This window comes from Ambystoma mexicanum, chromosome 7q (genome assembly GCF_040938575.1).
Source record: "Ambystoma mexicanum isolate Mex_15411 chromosome 7q, UKY_AmexF1_1, whole genome shotgun sequence".
Classification (NCBI taxonomy): Eukaryota; Metazoa; Chordata; class Amphibia; order Caudata; family Ambystomatidae; genus Ambystoma; species Ambystoma mexicanum.
In genome coordinates this window covers 862076981-862098695 of record NC_090941.1, presented here as the reverse complement: position 1 = coordinate 862098695, position 21715 = coordinate 862076981, and the positions used below count along the sequence as shown (strand labels likewise).

General features: G+C 41.9%; 1 protein-coding gene across 6 annotated transcripts in view; it reads left to right on the top strand.

Moving 5' to 3' along the window:
• FAT3 (FAT atypical cadherin 3) overlaps positions 1-21715 on the top strand; it is a 1069235-nt gene that overhangs the window by 704199 nt on the left and 343321 nt on the right. For all 6 annotated transcript variants that reach the window (XM_069639361.1, XM_069639365.1, XM_069639363.1 and 3 more), the window contains one exon: positions 6200-6339. In XM_069639361.1, coding sequence (XP_069495462.1) covers positions 6200-6339 — 140 coding nt within the window. The remainder of the gene's footprint in view (positions 1-6199; positions 6340-21715) is intronic.

Here is a 21715-nt window from a genome sequence, read left to right as displayed (position 1 = left end):
TGCTCTCCAGTGTGTCAGAACAGGTTCAGGGTTCACAGGTGCCCTCTTGACAGCTGCAGTGACAGCCATGTCACTCCAGCGCAGGGGCAATATTTAAAATTTTCACATCTGTTCCCAAATTACATAAATATACGAAATCACCATCCTTGTGGCAGTTATAATCTTTAAACGTAAGCCATACCAGAGTTTGGGGTATGCTGTCTAGTTTTTCCCATAAGTATTAAAGCCGCACCTGCATCTATATCATGCACGTGTCAACCCTTTGAGTCAGTACAGCCATGGACAGCGTATATGTATTCCGCCCAGACTGTCTTTCTCTGCTGCACCCAGCAGGACCACAGCCAGTAGGGGCTGCTTCATTTTGAGCCTTTGGAAAGGAGGGTAACACCTCCCTCCAGCATGAGAGACATTAAACAGGAGTTGTCCTGGGAAAGATGGGTCAAAGAGCACACCCTAAATAAAAGAACTAACCTTACACAAGGGTGTTGCATACATAAGGCCATTTGATGCTATGGGTCTTGGAAGGGGCGGAATTAGAGTAGCCAAATGAAGCTCCACACAAGTGGGTAAACTTTCCGCTTGAACTGACTAGATGCTCGCTGCTGGACCCAACACAACTTGCCGCAACCAAACCTGCCTCGATGCACAACGCACTACAGCTCAAAGCCTGGTTCGATGCTGTCGATGCACTGCACATTGGATTAAAGTACTTTGAACTCACCCTGTCACCTCGGTCCACCTTTTTCAGCCCTAGAGACTGGCAAAGTCCCTGTTTCTTCTTATTCAATTGAAAAACATATCCTTTGCAATTCCTATAGCATTTCGTGCCTGTTTTTCCTACCTGCTGAAAACCCAGAGTGCTGCACCGTTACACTTTGCATTTCCCTGTTTTTCCTTACAGTGGTGGGTTTCGATAGTGTTCTATGGTTATATGTACATTGGTGTGTTTACTTAAAGTATGCATATTTGTATAGAATCTTGATTGGACATTCCTTTTATTTTGGACCTTTGCATTTTTCTGTTTGGGTTGTTACTGAATCACGTTTGTGCCCCTTCTTAGAGTATAGCCTTCCCACTATGTGGAGACTGTATATCTCTTGGCTCTGTTTGTTATACCTTTATGATTGGAATCCATGTTGGTTTTGTAGACGTGGGTGGGATAAGTAGGCGGTTTAGCCACCACTCATCTCAATTCTCCTGCTGAGCAGAACTCAATCTGCCACAAGCCCATAACCTCGCACAGAACTAAATAGGTCATATCATGGGCATTTCTCCTATAGGGTTATCCTCTAGTTGGATGCCCTTAGTCTCAGATTTGGTCGACACATGTTATAACTGCATGTTTTACTTTGAAGGTATTTTCTTTATGGCAGAGCGCAACTACTATATTAGTTAATTCATCATTATTGTAGCTCATTCTCAGCTGCTGTCTAGTGCAATCTAGTCCACGAAAAAGAGAAAGGGGCTTCCAAGTTTTGAAACAATGTTAAACTTATGATACGGAAGAATGATTCCCTCACTCGTTGGAAATACTCCAGGATCAACAACACGTTGCATGCAGAATGAGTCGAGTTTTTAAGAACAGGCTTCTATTAATTTAAGTAGATTCACAGAGCGATTTCATCACATACAAAACAAAGATAAGAGGATGTCTCACAGCTGTGAGTCTAATAAAACCCCACTTAATAATTCCATGTCGCTTTTCCTACCGTGCCATGTCAAGCTGAGAGCTGCTTTTATGAGAGCTGTTCCAAGCATGAGCTCTGCCCGTAGACAAAATATCCACTAATCCAACGGTGTTTATGTGTTTCGTACTGCTTTATGGATTTTGCTTTGTGAGCTTCCCAAGTGTCGCTATATTTTAGAGAATAACTTTGTTAGAAACTCGGCCGATGCATTGTTTCTGGAGGAATTGCATTATATGATATGAAATTTGCAGGATTTGAAAAATTGTCAAAAAGAAATAGATGTTGGCAGCCAGCCACATGATACTCTTTTTGTCAACCCAGTTTATTATGCATGATACCTTTCAACTACCGCTGGCAGAAATTAATTTCTTGGCCACCGACAGTTATTTTTATTTTTTTACTGAGATCTGGTAAATACATCTCAGTTTAGTTTGCATGCAAAAGGTGGAGGCCCTTACCGATTTTTCTTGTTTTCAATATGCCCTGTTATCGGTATCACCATCTTCTAATAGTTCTTGCCATAATGGTTAATATTGCCTTTCTTCTTTGAAATTCAACTCACGAAGTATACAGCAGTCGGTTCTGTGACGTCCCACAATTAAGAAAAACAGGATTTCATTGTATAATACAGGGATCAAAATAAGGATTCAATTAGCAGGTATTAAAAGCAGTTCCTGGGTATTTGCCATCATCCAGTAAGCAGCGGCTACCTCAAATTACATGTCGCCAATTTACTACCCATATGCGATGCAAACCAGAAACCTTTGTCCATTATACATGACACATTATGTTTTAAATGTCTTCCAAATGTGACCTAATGCCCCTTTATGCACATTCCCAAACACAAAGAGTTAATCTCAAAAAGTTATGTTTTTATGCCACCATTTGGCTAAGGGTGTGAAATGTAGCTCCTACTAGCTGTTGGAGTCAAGCTAACTAGACACTCCTAGGCTTTAACCAGGAGCTGAATAGCCCCCACCTCCTGCCATTTTCAACCCACGGGGTAATATTTATTTTTATAAAGCTTCCATCATAAAATCACTGATATCTGGGCTCCCTTTCACAGAGAAGTTACAACGAGGAACTCTGATTTAATTAACTATATAACTTCTTAGATGTACTAATTCAGGTGTAAATAACTTCCCAGAGGTCACCTAGGTTTCTTTTACTGCTTAGTAAATGTGAGGTGAAACAATTGATGTGACTTTCCTGCTATGAAAGAAAACCTAGATACCAGCATAGCTATTCGCACAACCATATGTGGTTAAGCTTGTAGTGTCACCTCTGAACTTTTGCTTTGCACTTCACCAGCTGGGTACTCTGAAACGCACTCCCCTTTCTCTGCTGGGATTGGGCACCTACATATGTCTTGGGTTGAATAGATTATTCGGAATTGGATGGAATGATCACATGACCTTTCTGAGCATACTCAGTGCTCTTGTAAGTCATCAAATAACCTAGCAACCATCTTGAATTTCTCCCCTGTGCATACGCTTCCACAGTTGTTCTGTCTCTTTCTATATCACTGCAGGGACCCTCCCCCTTTGAGGGTGTTTTGGCTGCCTCTTGTAAGCATGAGGTCAAGGTGGGTGCTGAGCCTTCCATTTGAGTGGTAGGGAGACTGTTTTTCCCTTCATGCGGTTTGATGTTAGTATTTCTCTCATTGGATTTCCCCAAAGGGAGTAGCTGCAGGTGATTCTTACAGCTGTGGGCCGCATTAACGTTCCTCTGCTTAGTCTTGCTGGTAGTGTAGGAAAGAAATTAAGTTCTTGCTGGGTGTCCATTTTTTGTATGTATCTGAGCTGTGCTTCCATCTGTCCCTTTACGTATTAAATGGGTGATAGTTCCTCATGATTCTCTTCTTTGTGAGATGGAATACACGTCTGTGGTAACTCCAGTCCTCCACATAGTTCTCCTCCACCCAAACCCCCACATATGTAAGTGAGCTTTCTTAGACTGGTCCGGGTTTCTGTCAGCAGGAGAGTGGGATTGTGGATGATGTAGTTCTTTTCAAAGTGTTTTATTAACCATGGCCAGATAACCTTAGTGGCCTGACTAGTATTTCTCCATAGTCCTTTTCCTTCCGGATCTGGTCCAGGTTTTCCCCTCTAACATGGAAAGGAATTCTAGGAGGTGTATTCCTTGAATGTTGGGTTTTCCAAAAGAGGTGGGTTGACGTGGCCTGATAATAAAACCCATGTGGCTCCAGCAGGCTTCAGGGAGCTGAGGAATCCATGACCAGATGCATGTGACTATAGCCAGGCATCCTTTTGCTGCATTGTTTATTAGAAAGCCTGTCCAGACATATTCCTCAGTGGGTGAGTTGCTTAAGCAACTAGTCAGCAAGTACTGTCTTCGGAGCTGCATGTTATACAGAGGACCAACACATCCTGTTGTCATACATTATGGATGTTTCCCCCAGTTTAGCATCAAAGGCATTAAAGGACATGAAACTCAGACTCGCACTCTCTCCCTTTCACAGGGGAGCAGGGTCCCTCTGACCCCCGATTCTGTGATCAAAACTCAAATCAGGCAATGCGTATTAGAGAACGTTATTGCCGTTTTGCCTTTTGCAGCATAACAAATTATAGACCACTATTTAAATGTGCACATGTAACACTTGGCGTGCATCTATGGTCTTACAGGACACAGCCACTTTGTAAATGCGGGTACAATCTCCAGGCATATCTGATTCACCAACTTTAAAAAAAATAGCTAAAGATTTGCAGTTTTAGTCACATTCCATCTGGATGGATTAAAGAACTTTGTTGCACATTCTTTCAGAGGGCCCAGTTTATCTTTTAGAGCTGATGGGTGCAACCTGCATCATTCCAAATGTTGTGCACTGTGATCTCTCACCATTGACTATTCTGACTATTCTGATCTCTCACCATTGACTATTGTATTAGGGTTTTATTTTCTGGCTATGGTTTCTGGGAGATGTATTCCTAAATATCTTGAGATCCACAGTTTTCAGGCGCCGGTTTTAAATACACCTCTGTCTTGGCAATTTCCAAGAATGTGACTAACACACTAGAGAACTGTTGTAGCTGAAATAAAGACATGCCAACAATGGTCCATATTACACAATTACATTATCGTTATCAAGTGGAAATACCCCAAATCGAAATATTTCTCTGGATTGAATGCAAGCATTGTGGCATGACGGCACAATGAATGCGCTTTACATGTCTGCCACCTTCTCCCTTAGATGGTAGTATACTGATTGTGGCATATTGAGAACTTGCATTCAAGGCCTGCCACAGGGTGATTCTACACCAGGGTCAGAGTTCACAGCTTGTGGCATCACTAGTACCAATGTGACACATGCACTGTTCAGACAGGGCAATCCCTGTCACCTCCCCAGGCCATCGTCAACAAGGCCATTCAATGTTGAGGCTGGAGAACAGTTGGGCTTGACCACTTACCCCATCTGCTAGGAACAAAACACTGGTACCAAACTGTTTGCAGATTTCTGTTGATATTATCAGGAGATAGAGTCCTTCTGACAGGCTGAAAGAAGGAGAGGGAATACCATAACATCTCTGATGAGCTGGATAGGAGCACAGTGGAATGGTAAGGCTGTTTCTCCTCCCTATCTCGACAGGCTGATAGAAGATGAGTCAGTACCCTACAATCTCTGATGAGCTGGATAGGGCCACAGTGGAATGGTAAGGCTGTTTCTCCTCCCTATCTCGACAGGCTGATAGAAGATGAGTCAGTACCCTACAATCTCTGATGAGCTGGATAGGGCCACAGTGGAATGGTAAGGCTGTTTCTCCTCCCTATCTCGACAGGCTGATAGAAGATGAGTCAATACCATACAATCTCTGATGAGCTGGATAGGGCCACAGTGGAATGGTAAGGCTGTTTCTCCTCCCTTTCTGACTGAAAGAAGAAGAGTGAGTACCATTATTAGACAGCTTCCTTTAATACAGTAAGGAAATCCAGACACAGGGAATGAATTGAGTTCTGAACCCTCCCACCCCCCTATTTTGTCTTTGAAATACAAATCTCTAGAAGCGCTTCATACGCAATGAGACTAGAATTGTCGGCTGCAAAATGCAGCTCCCGTTAGTCATCCCGTGGTGGGAGAATGTCTGGTACAGGAAGTATTCTCTGTGACATGGTTTGTGCCAGTTGGCGATTGTATTCTGCTTCTTGGCCTTGGGCGGGTCATTCAGGACCAAATATTCAAACATGGAGAACACGATAGAACTAAGAAGAATTAGTGTAAAAGGCATCATAGTCTGGCTTTGATTTGCCACAGTCCATAGAGTTACCGCTGAACCTGACGTGCTCACCCTGCATGCAAACTGCTATGTTATGCGTCCCAGGGAAGGGGTTGGGGCTTACCTGTAAAATAAGCATGCACCAATGGCAGGAGCAAGCTGCCTTTAAAGTCTGTTGAGATACCTTGCTGGTGTATGTGATGTGCACAATCCATATGTCTGGCAAAGCATATTGCAGTCTTTACAGGATGTGATATTGTGTTTTCTGCAAATCAACAGGTGGGAATCTCGAGAGCTCCTTCGACATCGAGAAAGGTGTCGGCACCATTGTCATTGCGAAACCCCTTGATGCGGAGATGAGGTCCATGTACAACATGACCGTGGAAGTGACGGATGGGACGAACATTGCCACCACTCAGGTACTGCAAATATGTGCTCCCGGGACTAAGCCTAGCATTGCCTCTACTCTGCATGTATATTTATACAGCAAGTCTTTCCTATGTGAGTATTAATGATTACAATGGATATGATTGCCGAGGTGGACGGTGCTTAAAAAGTATGCATATGGTTGCAAGATCATACTTGTTGCGCATTGCATTGAAAACATTCCTGAAAAAAAGCTACCTTGCAAATACAAAACAAATGGGGCACAATGTAATATGTGCAGGCCTGCATAGTGTTTTGCAATGATCTTGCATTTCATTGTGCTTCAGAACGCCCTTTGAGAGTGTTAATCCCCACACTGAAACTTCTTGAGAACTTCAAGGAAAGTAGGTGGGATTGCTTCTTGTGAGTCTCAAAGAGACACATTAATGGCTTTTGGGAGCACATGTTCTTCGACGCATTGGATGGCTTCCAAATGCTGAGGACAGGTGGTACACACATTTGCACAGTGAAAGGGCTCTAAGGCCACTTTTCTGGCAGAGACTGCAGCCAATAGGGAAGCAGGAATCTGTTTCTCAGGGCCATCTTGTTCTCCAGCTTTTGTTGCTTCCCAATGTGCCACCACCTTTTGTATATTCAACCGCTCACTCTGAATGCATAGGTCGGCCTGGAGGTCTGCTGTCTTGTTCACGCTGCAATCGCAGCTTCCGCAGCCAGTTACAGCACAAAACCAAAGTAGACCTTGTGAATATTAAAGAGGTCTGTTTACACTTTACTGCACAGAATTCCTTTGTCTAGCGTCAAGATAGAGGATGCAGCCTTGACATAAGGAACAGCTTGACTGCGGCACTAGGTTGCACTAAGAGCAGACCCAATCATACATCCGGGACATGATTTCTTGTATTGCTCTGTCAAAAATGTCTTTTATCATTTCATGATCCTTTTAATGTATCCACCAAAGAAATATTGCAAGTCCACTGTGTTGAACAGTGACTCTTGCTATTTATGAAGTAGAGGGTAAAGGTATGATATAAATGCATGTTATTTTGAATGAAACATGGCCTTGAGAGTTGGACTAATGTGGACAGAGCCCCCAGATCCCCGTCTTCACACACAAGAGGCCTCTGTAGAACCTTAGAGGCCAATCCGCAAAGACCCTCTTCCTGAGAATAAACGCGAAACGTTTTCCTCACATCCTCCATCTGCATCTCACTGCACACACAATGACTGCTATTTGTGTGCAGAGCAAGGGCCTGGCTGCAGGCACAGGCCTAGCACGCATAGCTGTCAGGCACATTTCTGACACTTAGCCATGCCTTAGACAACTGATTCATTTCCAGTGGGAGACCCTAAATGGCACATACAAGGAAACCAACATTTTTGTGAATTAGATGATACCTATGGCTTTACTGCGTCACTCATTCCCTTGTAATCTCTTTCCCTGGCACCTCATGCTCTTACCTCCAACTCACAGAATCCTGATAAGAATTACGCTAGTTTTGCAGAGATAATGATGTCTGCATGTTATGCCGAGGGCCTCTGTTCTAGACTTCAAAATCCTATTTCGGTGTCGTGCAGTGTGTGAAAGAAAGCCTCTTTTTTTGTTTTTGGTAGCTGTACTGGTCTAGGGCATTGGCCAATTTCAATTCTGATAGAGGAATGTAAGATATTTTGAAAGGGTACACCCACAACGGTGTGCACTTGTGCGATAGCTCAGGGGCAACGCGCTCGTCTTGGAAACAAGACAGTGCCAAGCAGCACAGGTTTGATACCCGGTCCCTGCTTTGAAGCAGGAGTCTGACATGAAGCACATTATAAAACAGCAATAGAATTTGACCAGACTTCATACCCATAGGCAGACCTTCCCTGTCTATATTCATTGGTCCAGGAGAGTAAGTGCTACTTTCTAGTACTTTGGGTAACTAGTCAGACTCGACAAACAAACCTTCCAAAATGTGCAACATGACCTTTATAAGCTGCTAACACAGCGTACACCAGAACACTGTGGGTAATAATATTTAAATAAACAGTTCAAGCCATTATTCAACATTAGTACCCGGGAAGCGTGTGTGAACGAGAATACCGTGTGGTGATTGGCTCATTTGCGAGCCATACCACACGGTATTCCCGTCCACGCCACAGCGTCGCAGCGCGAGCCAGTACTTTCGACGCTTACCTGATGTACAACGTCAGTGATTTCCAGTGTGACGTTCGTTTCTACAACGATTACGCTGCCCTTCATCCCGTCTACAGTCATCTGCGGTCAGCAGCTCCTTTCTTCGCGACGAAGGAAACAAAGGTGTTCACAACAATCACCAGTATCTCGTTACCTCTCCGGAACACGAAGCCTTAAAAACGCTTCTATGAATATGAACGCGTAAACTAACTTATCATTCTCACTGACAGGAAACAAAACTGTCGAGGAGTGGCTAATGGAAGATAAGGCAGAAACTGAAAAAGGACTACCCTTTCCTTCCAATACAGTTCTTCAAATGAATGAAAACACTGGCAAACCTTCAGCAATGCGGCACCAAGTACTTTCTCCTATGGAACTTGACTTACTAGAATTTAATAGATGTGAACAAAATACACAGAATGCTACCAAATGGGCAATATACACCTTTAATGGATGGCTAATGCAAAAAGGCTTTTCTACTGCTTTTGAAATGGAAACCATTGAAAATATAGCTGAATATCTCCATGCATTTTATGCTGAGGTTTGCACAACACAAGGAACAGATTACCAACCGCAAAGTTTGATTTCATTGTGATCAGGTATAAATCGGCACTTGAATAATCCACCTTTCAGCCGTAAAATGAATATAATGCATTCTCCTGAATTTACAGCAGCCAACAATGTCTTTATTGCAAAAATCAAACAAATCCGGCGAGAGGAAAGGATTTTTCTCAACACAAAAAAGAAATCAGCTACCCTGATCTGGCAAAATTGCGCACCTCCGGAATTTTCAATATTCAACATCCACAAACTCTACAGTACAAGGTGTGGTTCGATTTACAAATACATTTTGCACGCCGTGGTCGTGAAGGCCTGCTTTTACTTCCAAAAAAATGCATTTAAAGTTGTTATCGACGACAATGGCACACAATATGCCACACAATATGCCACACAATATGCCACACTAACCTACAATGAAATTACAAAAAATCCCCACAAATTAATCGATCCACAGCGTTCTGAATTACGTGGAAGAATGTACTCCGTTGAATATGACCCTAATTGCCCTGTACAATCTTTGCTACTATACATGTCAAAACTTCCTGGGAATGCACCTTGTTTTTTTTGTATTCCCAAGACACTTACCAACAAATGAAATTAATAAAGAAGAAGTTTGGTACACAAATCGTCCTCTCGGGAAAAATACACTTAGATCTTTTATGCAGCGTATAAATCAACAAGCACACCTAAGTACAATCTACACCAACCACTGCATTCGTGCTACTGCTATTCAACTTCTATCAAATGCAGGACTGAACTGCAAAGAAATTATGTCAGTCACTGGACACAAACATATTGGATCACTTTCATCCTATTGGAAACCACTTGACAAACAACGAAAAGACTGGTCAACTACTACATCAACCCCAATGCACCGTTGCAAAACCAATTGCTTCTCCTGTTTCCCTTTCAACTGAAATTACTCCAATAACTCTATCCTCCTCTTCATCCTCTACTGCCTTCAACACTATAATGTCTAATGTTTGCACACAAAAAAGAAATCCACAATTTTCCAATTGCTCCTTTACTTTTCATGGTAATGTTACTTTCCATAGTGAATAATGCACAGAAATATGTATTGCCACAATAATGTTCTTCTTTCAAACATTTAAAATTACCATTTGTTTATTTATTATTAATCTCATAGTTGTACTCTATTAAATGTTTTATAATTAAATGCATATTATTCAAAATGCCTTATTTTCTAAACAGTATTTTGTTTTTGCACAACGTTTCAGAAATTCTTCTAATAAAAAATTGCATGTACACCCCACGCTATGTCCTTGTTCATTTTTTTAATGCATTCATAAATGCACTTCATTCAAATCTTCATGAAAATAAATCCCTCTTCAAAACTTACGAATGGATTTAGAATGGATTTAGAACTTAACCAAGATGCCCAAAACTTCTAAATCCATTAGTAGATTTATGTTTCTCTCATTTTCATTTTGTTAAGACAGAACAACTAGATGGAAAAATGGCGTGCTGCTGATCCGTGTTAACAAAGCAGTACGCGCGGTATGGTCTTTTTTGAAAACCAGCGCATACTGCTACGAAACCTCTTCAAACAGAAAACCGTTGCTGCGTGAAAAGATTTCGCTACCAATTAGTGTTCCGGGGCTGTACACTGCGATTTCCTACAAGTGCAATCCCCGGAACACTAATGGCAATAAGCCACTTGGTGGTGGGCCAATACCGCCCCGAGGTAATGTCCCCGGGGCACTATAACTCGCCCCGGGGGCATTACCTGGGGCGGTATTGGCCCGCCACCTCGTGGCTTATTGCCACATAAATGCATAGCGAATGCCCTCTTTTCTGCTTGTGGGTCAATTTAAAACAAAATCTAACATATTGATACAACACACTAACATATTATTATGAGGCAAATGGTAAATAAAACCAAAATGAACAAGAATATGGGAGCCCCTATAGTGAGAACCAACATCTCTCAAATAACCTGCTCTATGAAATTTCCTCCACTCAAGAGTGTCTACAGCCACGTTTTAGCCCTTCAAGGGAAATCAGATCACTATCAGAGTAGATCCCTTTCATGATTATTCTTCAGTGATAACTTGACACTCATAAAAACATTTGTGTAGCACAAATTCCATTGTTCAATCTGTATTCAACCATACCCACACAAAAGTGACCTTTTTAGAGTGTGTCCAAAACCTAGTATCACATTCTGATAATTACATATATGCTGTTTAGTTTGTTGTTTTTCCTTTATTTTGCGATATTCACATATTCATATATTCACCTTCCAGTGACCGTGACCTGCACCATCTGCCCAATATCTAACCATGTTAAGCATATACATGTACACTCCAAGAACATCCAACGTTCCAAAAACATTGCTATCCTCATATGAAACTACCCCTTTCACGCCTCCAAATATCATTTTGATCACTTATATCATTTCTGAAAAGCCTCAGGACTGTGGTTCACCAAGAAAGATATGTATAATGTTTGTAGGACCAAGGGGCCCCCTTCTCTGTCAATTTAAATATATATTTTTTTTAAACTACTGGATGGATTTACACCAGACTAATAAAAAGAATATCTGCAACACTTTGTGGTCAACTTGTTACTTATTGTGCGCAAATCAGTCCAGCGGTTTTTGCTCTGTGTGTGTTCAATGGAAACACCATTTCTTCTAATGGCAAAATTAATAGGACTAGGCTCCAGACAGTTTATTGTTCCTTGCATAATAACTTGTGAACCATTTGACAAATTTGCCCCAAAATATTCAGTTCAGAGGGGCTTGTAGCAGATTTTTCTTTTGGAAATGTTAATCCAGATACCTTCACGGAGTTAGCGGTCATTAGCAATACATTTTGAGAAAAGTCAATGTATATTGTTTTTATCTTAACTATATCTTGGCAAACTATATATTGAAAGCTGACACAAACCATTATTCTTCAAGTATTCATCCAAAAATGTAGAGACAAGTTACCTGTACTGGACATTGTAAACACAAATCAGAAATAAGGAGAAATAAATATCTCATCCTAGCATTGATTCAAGAGATGGGGTTTACTAGATTTGGACCTAAACAATACGACATTATTGCAGTTACCCCGACTCTGGATTGTATTGAATTGATGGATCATGTTAACATGTAAGCAATGTCACTACACATCTCTGTTCTCAGTGGTAGATGCGCTGAAAAGGTATCATGGACAAATCTCACTGCTTTTAAATTCTGCAGGATGCTTTCATTATATGCTGTTAGCTGAGGCACAAGAGAGAGAACCCACACATGAGCTCATCAATACAATCGAACGACCCGGGTGCCATCTTAATTTTACTGCCCTACATCACCTCACTTAACTACGAGCTTGCATTCAATGGAAAAGCTTCACCCATGCTTAAAATATATGACAGATGAAAACGTGGGGTCGAGCAGCAAATCTGTTGTGCATCGGGGGCTTCAACTAAAGATCAGATTCATGAATCTGAGTCCTATTTAATATGGTTGGGCATCATAAGGTCTCAGCCATAACAAAACTCAGTCCTCTTTACATTTGTACCTACTCAGCAATATGCAGGGGCCATCTTGGAAAAGGAGGAAACCTCCATATGGATAGCAGTGTTTACATCAATAATAAAGGGGATCCTTCCCTACATGGTAGAAGTGGACTTGCCAATACCAGTTGGCAATGTACTTATGATTCTATTGAGCCCCATCAATATGTGGCACATGATTCCAGAAAAACAGGGTCCAGCTTAACATGTATGATTTATACAGTGAACTCAAAGTAATTTTAAATAGTGACTGGATGGCAAAATATATAAGCCCTCTTGCATGTCTTCCATTGCAGACTTTGGGCCTCATTACGAGTATGGAGGTAGCCATGGAGCTACTAGCTCCATGGCTACCTCCGTACCGGGCTCCATTACTGGGTTCCTGCAATGGGGACTTACCGGGTTACTCCGACATAGGAGGACCCGGTAAGTCCTCCTTGCCGGAACCCATCCCCATTCCCATTTGAGCGCCCATAGGGCTCAATGGGAATGGGGAGGGAGGTAATAACGGGAAGAGCACATCTGGTCCGTTATTACCTCCCTCTTCCCCTCACAGGACCCGGAAAGGACGCCTGGTTTTACCAGGCGTCTGATCCAGGTCCCGCAAAGGTAAGGTCGTAGGTCGTAATCGGCACTCCCGTAATGAAGGGGGATGGTCCAGTACCGGCCCCCTTCATTACGGGAGCGCCAGCCTTATAATGAGGCCCTTTGTCTCACAACTTGTACATATAGGCGTCGAAATGCCTGACGATGAAAGGACGTCGTACCCAAGAGAATTCTCAGTTCTAGGAGAGGGTATGCTTTGGTTGCAGATGTAGCCCTGAAGACGGCGACTGCTCCGGAATGCATCGGCTTCTGTAGTGCATACCGCATTCTAAAAAGATTCAATCAATATGGGCTGAGTTTATTCATTGCACTTTGTAGAGAATATAGTGGAGATATTAAGGAATGTATTAATATACAAAACATATCATGAATGTTTAAGAACATACTAACTGTGAGCATCAGGTTGGACCAGTTAAAATGCAGCCACTTTCTAAAACCCTGTCCCAGACTGGAATTCCGTGCCGTTATGAAACACTGACACATTCTGAAATGCTGCTGTTGATATCACCAAACCTTTTTACTTTCTGTAAAGTTGTCCCAAGAGCAAAACAACGTTGTGCACGAAAGACCACTTGCTGAAAGTCTCTTACTTCAAACACTGGTCTTAGAGTTTTAAAATAATCAATATGATCAAAAAGGCTGTTACAGCTTTTAAATTCAGTTGTGATTATAAATGCCACACATAAAAAAAAACTTTAAAGGCACAGCGCAAAGTGATCACGATCACGCAGTCGTTCACCGCAGTCAAAGTTGCGTGGTTTTAACTTTACATACCAGGGACCAAGTCTATTATTCATAAATGACCTGTCGTCTCCAGGCTGCACTGTTTAATGTATACATTCAGTGGTTTATGAAAAGTGACACTATACAGAAAAATGTTTTTTTCAGTTGCATGTGTTTTAGTCTGTTTACTTATTGTTTGTTTACTAAGATCCTACTGAAATGCACAGATAGCTCTGTGCCCCATCAACCCCCAACCCCGCCCAACAGGAGGGGCTAGTGCTACCAAATTAAATGAGGGGACAAATAAAAGGCCCTTGCCCAGTTCATCCACAAATGCTCAACGCCACGCACTCCTTATTTCTGCCAGCTCAAACTACCTGTCAGTAAATCATAATACCTAAGAGATGGAAGCACACGATAGCAACGGCAACCAAACAGTGGTAGCCACTATCGTATAGCCTGAGGGTTGCTCGTGTCTCTGGCAGGGCTCCTGCACTTTATTTTAGCATCCTTAAAAAACCCTTGCTTCAAAGAAACGGCCCTATGCCACAGCATAGTATGACTTTCCCGTAACAGCCCGTGTTTGCCCACATCAGAACACAGGTGACTGGGGTATTAGTCACCCACTGACGCCAGTCTAATAAGGGCGGGGTAACATTTCAGAAATATTAAATCAAACACAGCAAGCTCTAGGCTTTCAAACTGCACACAAAGAATAAGCCGAGTTTAAGAAGTTCAAGGACTTAATAGGTTAGAATACAAAAGAGCGCCGAGGCCAAGCAATTAGCCCCGAGCTCCCTGCCCGCAGCAGCTGCAAAACGCTTTTTGGGGGCTTTGTCCGGGTTTTTAGTCAAACAAGTTGCTGAATAAACCAAAGGTATTTCTGATGGGCAACATTGGAGCCGGCTTCGAGAGCACTTCCTGCGCCAGGTTTTGTCCCACTCCGATTCAATTGTATTTTCTCGAGGCCTTTCAGATACCATTTTGAATATAAAGTCTTGGTTAAGGCTCTGCGCATTGCTTTGCCTAATTTATAAGCTTGCAGGCCTACAAGATCCTTTCTTCAAAAGCCCTTTAACTGTGGGAAATGGGAAGCTGGGATGAAGAAATATTTTATGCAGCTGAGAGGCGCATGTAATGACTGTGAATTAGGCTTGCACACAATGCGGAGGGAGGTGAGCAAAGCTTCCTCAGATATGCACCGTGCCAGCAAAGATATTCATTTTCACTGCTGTCTGAAACTCATCAAGTGCCTGGTGTTCACTAGAAATGGTTAGACCTTTTAAATTGTTGATTGAGTGTGTGTGCGTGCATGAATGTGTGTGTGTGTCTGTGTGTATGTGATGAATGTGTGTGTGTTTGTGTGTGTGTGTGTGTGTGTTTGTCGCGGTGCTCTTTAGTTGAGTAGTAACCTATCATCAAGAAGAAAGACAACAATTCTAACTTTTGAACCGTAGGATGGATCAGCACAGATTTTTCCAAACCGGAAGTCTGGCCAGGCACTGCAAAACTGGAATATTTTGTGGAAGTCCGTGCTATGGTTAAAAATATATAAAGGTTAAAAAAAAAGAGTGTGCTTTTCACCTCATGCATTGGTTTGCCTACAGGGAAAATGTCAAATCTTTGATAACGCGCACAGCCCAAACTGCTGGAATGATTTTCGCAAACAAGAAACAAGTTGGGCACAAAGGGATCAAAAGAAATCACTTGATTGATGCAAGTCCGTCGTTTATTAAAAGTTTGGCAGAGCGCCGGGTGCCCCTGCTACCTAAAACGTTACTTATATCACCCATGAACCAGTACTGGATTCAATGCTTTTAATTTCTGAAAATCGGCCATTTTAAAAATAGAGATACAGATCTAGATTATTTTGTGGAAACAGCCCAACAATTATATAAGGGGAGTGAGTGTGGTAGTTTTCAGGCAGTGGAGCATGTAGGCTTGTAGGAGGTGAAGGTTTGGGCTCTGTGTATAGTGTAGATTTTATTTCTTATTGAGCGGTTTTCTGAGATCAAGATCTGAGATCATTTTTGGGTGTCAAAATAAAAGAGTAATAGTCAGACAGTCGTCTTCTTCTTGGGATGGCTCCTCAAGGGCTGGAGCTGGCGGCTTCCATCTGGAGAGATGATGCTCACCGTTAGTCACCCTTGTCAGCTGCACACCTCCGCTAAAGCTCCTCCCACTTCCTAGTCTCCCTAGCATACCGAAGGAGGAAACTGCAATGCTTAGCCTCTGACCCCGTTTTGAGGGGAAACAAGTCAGATATACTCCTCGCTGAAACCCCAATGCTTCTCATCTTGTCTATTAGAAATTCCCTCTAAAGTCTGAACTTTTCGCATCCCACCATATAGTGATCTACCGATTCAAGATAGTTTTCACTCTGCGCGCCAACTCTGCATTCCCCCACATCTTTTCACTAAACCTTCACTTGTACCATGCAAAAGTGCCTCTCCTTCCTGCTTGTATCCCATCTGATTTGCCATTTTCTCTTAACTCTGCCTTTCACAGCCACCTGAACCTCAGACATACCGAGGAGGATCTCTATATCCACTACTTCCCTGTTAGAGGCCTCATACACAGCCCTATCCACCAACTTTTTACCCACTTTCCCACGATGACTGGGTATCCATGCCAACTCAATCCCCATCCTTCTGACTGTACATTTCTCCATCCACTGTCTAATAAGAAACACTATAACTTTTATATCGCCATTCCATTCATTTATAGCTTGTAACACACACTACTTTTGCCAGCTGTTTCTCCATAACTCTTATCTCTGCCATAATCACTGCCATCAACTCTGCCGTGCATATGGAAACATTATTTGATAGCTTTGCCATCTTAAACTCCTCTTCCTCTTTAAAATAGTAGGCCAAACCTGCTGTGTGCCTGTCAGGGTCCCTGGATCCATCAGTATACACTTGTGTGTCTACTTTACCCCTACATACCGAAGCGCCAATTGTTTGATTTCCCCTCTATCACCATTCTTTTTCACCACTACCTTTGCCTATTCTTAACAGATCTTCGGTTTGTGCAACTTCCATATGGGAAACAGCACTCCATAGACATTCTCCACGATCCACATTGGGGCATGATTAGCAAACATCAGCAAAGTTATAGTGGGATTAAAAAGGCTTGAAAAAAAAAACGTTCACCTGAAACGTGAAATTAGAATAATCCATTTGAGGCAAGTCACACATGCCACAGCGCTGCCTAGTAACTATTGCTGGAAGCTCGGCTCCAGATCAAAATCACATCAGGAAGACATTGTGTATACGCAAATTAGCCAAAATGCAAGCTTTTCGCTCGAGAACATTCCCATTGTCTTACAGGGCAGTGCTACTTTATACAGACTGTCAGACTATACTACAGTGATGATCCCTAATAAGGTGGAAACCAGGTTCCTACTTATATGCAGTCATGGCAAATGGTATAACACACAAATCTTGCATCTACTATCCTGCATGCGAGAAAATGGCAAATTCGGCAGTGTAAAAAAACACAATCCCAAAATGTCGAAGAAGAGGAGCGGGGTTGTCTCCCGCTCCCCTCCTTTGACCTGAAGGGAATTCAGGGGTGGTGGAGGTGTCCCCCTCTTCTTTTAAAAAGAAAAGCAGGGGATGAAGAAGAATATTCAGGGGAAAAAAAGGAAAGAGACCCTGCGGCAGAAGCTCCTCCCCTCAAAGGGGCAGAACTCGCATTGCAGGGACGGAGCTGTGGCCATGCCGATGAAATGTAGGTAAGTGAGGATCAGGAGGTACGTTTATAAGGGTAGAGGGTTTGGGGGAGAGCGGGCAGGGGTCATGTACATTATTATTCACTTAATGGCATGACCAATTTGTGATTTTCGAATTCGACATTTTTGGATACGAAATAATCACGTACATCCATTACAAATGTCTCTCTTGGGTTGATTGCACCATAGAATGGAGTGGAAAGAGAATAATAACTGAGTGAGATATGCAAATAGGCAGTAAACACACAATGTTGGGATGTTTTACAGTGTGTGTTGTGTATGCAAGGAGGGTCACAGTTATTATATTGGTATGGATTTCAAGTTAGGGGAGCACGCTGAAATATTTTAAGTACAGCCTTTTAAACAGGAGGGAAGGAAATGTTGTGGTCCACTGTTATAAAAGGATTGCCAGGAATCGCAGCAGGATATCTTTGATGAACCATAGCTGTGATTTTCAGTGGTTAAGAAGTTTGCGTGATGGTTAAGAATTATCTCAGTGGAGTGCATCTAGTGAAAGCATGACTACAGGGAGTTGTCAGTATATATTGTTGGAGAGTTAGTGGGTAATATTTTAAAGGTCTCACCTACTGAATGTTTTATGCGGATTGGGCAGGTGTCTTATGGAGAGGGGTTGGTAACAATAGGGGGGTTACTAATAGTAATAATAGTTACTAATAGTAAAGCTCAACAAATATCGAACGCCCTCAAACAATTAAAATATTTTAGGAAGTTTGATTTATCTGGTAACATACTATACAATTAAATCCAAACTTTACTAAAATAAATATCTCTTGAAGTTCATTAAATTCTAAACCCTCTGTTAAACAATCTAGGCTGGAGTGTGATACATTAGATAACTAATTGGGAACTCATATGTGCAACACAGAATTTCCTTGTAGTAAAAACGTGTTTCACTCGGAATATAATTAATATATAAATAGTATTCATAATCCATCTCGACTTACTAATTGTTATCATTTTTTAAAATATAACAATATATTAAGCTAATTCAGCACTACATGACTTTTATTTATTTAATTACTGTTTGAAATAATTACCTGTTTGTAAACAATTAACGAAATTCTACACATTTAATTGACTTGTTGACATTCTGTAAATAACATTTATTTATTTATGTATATTTATATGGCACCACACGAAAGCCTTTAGGCGTAGGGGCACCTAGACAAGACGTATGGATACATAAAACAGAAAGTGCAAATCAAGACTGAGCGGGAGAAGCCAGAGACAAGGGAGAGACAAGGGTGGTTTAGTTAAAAAGAGCCGTTTTCAGTCCTCGTTTGAAGGCAACAAAAAAGGAACAAGCTTTCAGGTCAGGGAGCAATGCATTCCACATTTTTGGGGCTACATAGGGAAAAGACCCTTGGGCAACAGTGGAAAGCCTTTCCTGTGGTGTATCCAAAAGGCAGTCATTATTGGATATTAAGAACCTGCAGGCCGGTAGCCATGTTATACATTTTGACAGATATTTGGGTCTTACACCATATTTGCACTAATGCGTGATACATTGAACTCTGAAAGAGATTCTGCTGCTAATCGGGAGCCAGTGTAAAGCCGAGTGAGCTGCAGACACATGATCTGACCTGTGAAGTCCCTCCACGATATGAACAGCCTAGTTCTGAACAACCTGCAACCGCATCACTTTGCCCTTGACAATGCCCATCAGGAGGCTAGAGGAGTAATCAAGTTTGGCTCCTATTATGGCCCGCGCGATGGTGGCAAAATTGGTACGTTTTAAGAATGGTTTTAGCTGGGCAAGCAGTTTGAGATGGTAAGAAGTACTTGAGACAAGGCTGCTTACTTTGGTCTTCATGTTCAGTTCACCAGAACTGACCATAGGTAGCATTGATGGAAAGTAAGTCAAGTTTCCGGTAAGGGGGATCAGGCATTGTGTACATCAGCATAACTGATGTACACAATGCCTTCCCTGTCCAGTTGTTCAAACAATGGTATCATAAATATGTTGACCAGCGTGGGCGATAAACCCGACCCCTGTGGGACCCCACATGCTACTGAAAATTCCTCAGTCATAGCATCTTTGAAAAAGACATTGACGTTGCGATCCCAAAGGAATGATTTTATCCATTTGGTTGCTGATGGAGAAAAGGAGAATGTATGCAGTAGACGATCTGTGAGTATGGCATGGTCCATCAGATCAAATGCTGCGGATAGATCGAGCGATTCAAGCAGTGCCGTATTGCATGTTTCAAAACATTTAAAGATGTTATCTTTCAATTCTAGTAAGGTGATTCTGTGCTGTATGCACACCTAAAGCCTGATTGTTCCCCTCCCAAGATCTCATGTTTCGATAGGAACTCCTCTATTTGTATCTGGGCCACGTTGTGGAGGATTTTCAAAAGATAGGGCACGTTGGTAATGGGGCAAAAATTACCCAGTACATTGAGGTCCAGTGATGGCTTTTTGATCAATGGAGAGACCCATGTCTTTTTAACACAAGGTGGAACACACTTTCCTTTGAAAGTTGCATTTATGAATTTGGTAATAAGCGGGATCAACTGAGGGGCACAAGCTTTCACTGTAAGTGCTGGGCAAAGATTGACTTTAAAATTTGTAGGCTTGAGTTTCTTATTGATTTGTATCACTTGGTCTTTATTAAGCAGCTGAAATTCAAAATTAGTAGATGACCATGTGATCCCCAAAGGACCCGGGTTCCACTTTATAGTTATTGCCTGAAGCCTGTTTAGCTGCTATGTCCATCTGTATAAGTGTCAGCGTGTTGATGAAGGCATTCTGAATGACCGTACACCAACTGGCGTCTTTTTTCACCTGAGATGGTCATGGGCAAGAAACAGCCAGCTTCCTAGATTTGGACTGGAATTCTTTGATCAAAGTATGATTTCTTTGCGTCCAGATGGCGAGTTTGTAAGCTTTAGCGGTAAAAGAATAAGTGGCATTATCCTGAGGTATTTAAGTTTTTGTCCACTGTTTCAGTGCCTTATTCTTAATCTTTTTCAGCTCACAAATATCCACCGAGATCCAGGCTTTATCGGATTGTGTTCTCACTAGGCAAGACTTTACTTGGGCCACGCTGTGAACCACGTTCTCAAGCATATGTTGGTATACTTTGGGCTAGTCTTCAACTGAGTTAAAGTTGGATAGGTTGTCAGTAACACAGGAAATATAGGGAATCATAGCTGTTTAGTAGTTCTACCTTCAACATGAACAACAAAAGAGTGATCCGCCCAGGGCCAAGGATTGATTTCAGCCTCCCTGATAGTAATGTTGTGGGTAAGCACCCAGTCTAAAATCCTTCCTTTATTGTGGGTGGGTAGATTGACAGGTTGAATAAAACACACAATTTATAGAGTAGACCCTACCAGGGTAGCCATTGCATAGGTACTATCTAAGAACCCGAGATTTAAGTCACTGATAATCATGGTTCTAGATAATGGTTTCAGGTGGGAGGAGATAAGTTCACTCAGGTGCATTAGAAAATCTGACATATTCTTTGGTGGTCGGTAGATGAGAAACATGTTATTGGTAGTGCTAGAATCAAAGGCCAGTTTGGCATATAACACTTCACACCCCAATAATGCAATACTCTCAATTCTGTGAACTTGTAATGATTCCTCGTGGATCAGTGCCACACTGTCCCTTTTGCATGAAGTCGGTGTGGTCTCAGGATATGATATCCTGTCAGTACAGTAAGAGCGAGTGCTAGCCCTGCAGCATTATGTAACTATGACTCAGTGATGGCAAACAAGTCAATTTTATGTTCAGTGACATACTCAGCTACCTCTATTGAATGTCGAATAAGATATCTAGTATTGAGTAGCAGACATTTAATCTGTTTATTCATGTCATTGATGGGTATTTCAGGTCTATTAGGAGGGCATGCAACAGGTGTATCGTGCAGCAGAGGTTTTGTAGCGCACTCTGGGGCCAATAAATGCTACTCAAGTCAATAGCAGAATATGTTGGTGGTTTGAGTCACAACTGTATTTTCAACTATTGTAGCCACAGTCTGGTTGTTATCATAATTCAAAGTTTCTTGTTTCAAAAGTATACTTGTCTGTTCATTGGTATCGTCACAAACAGT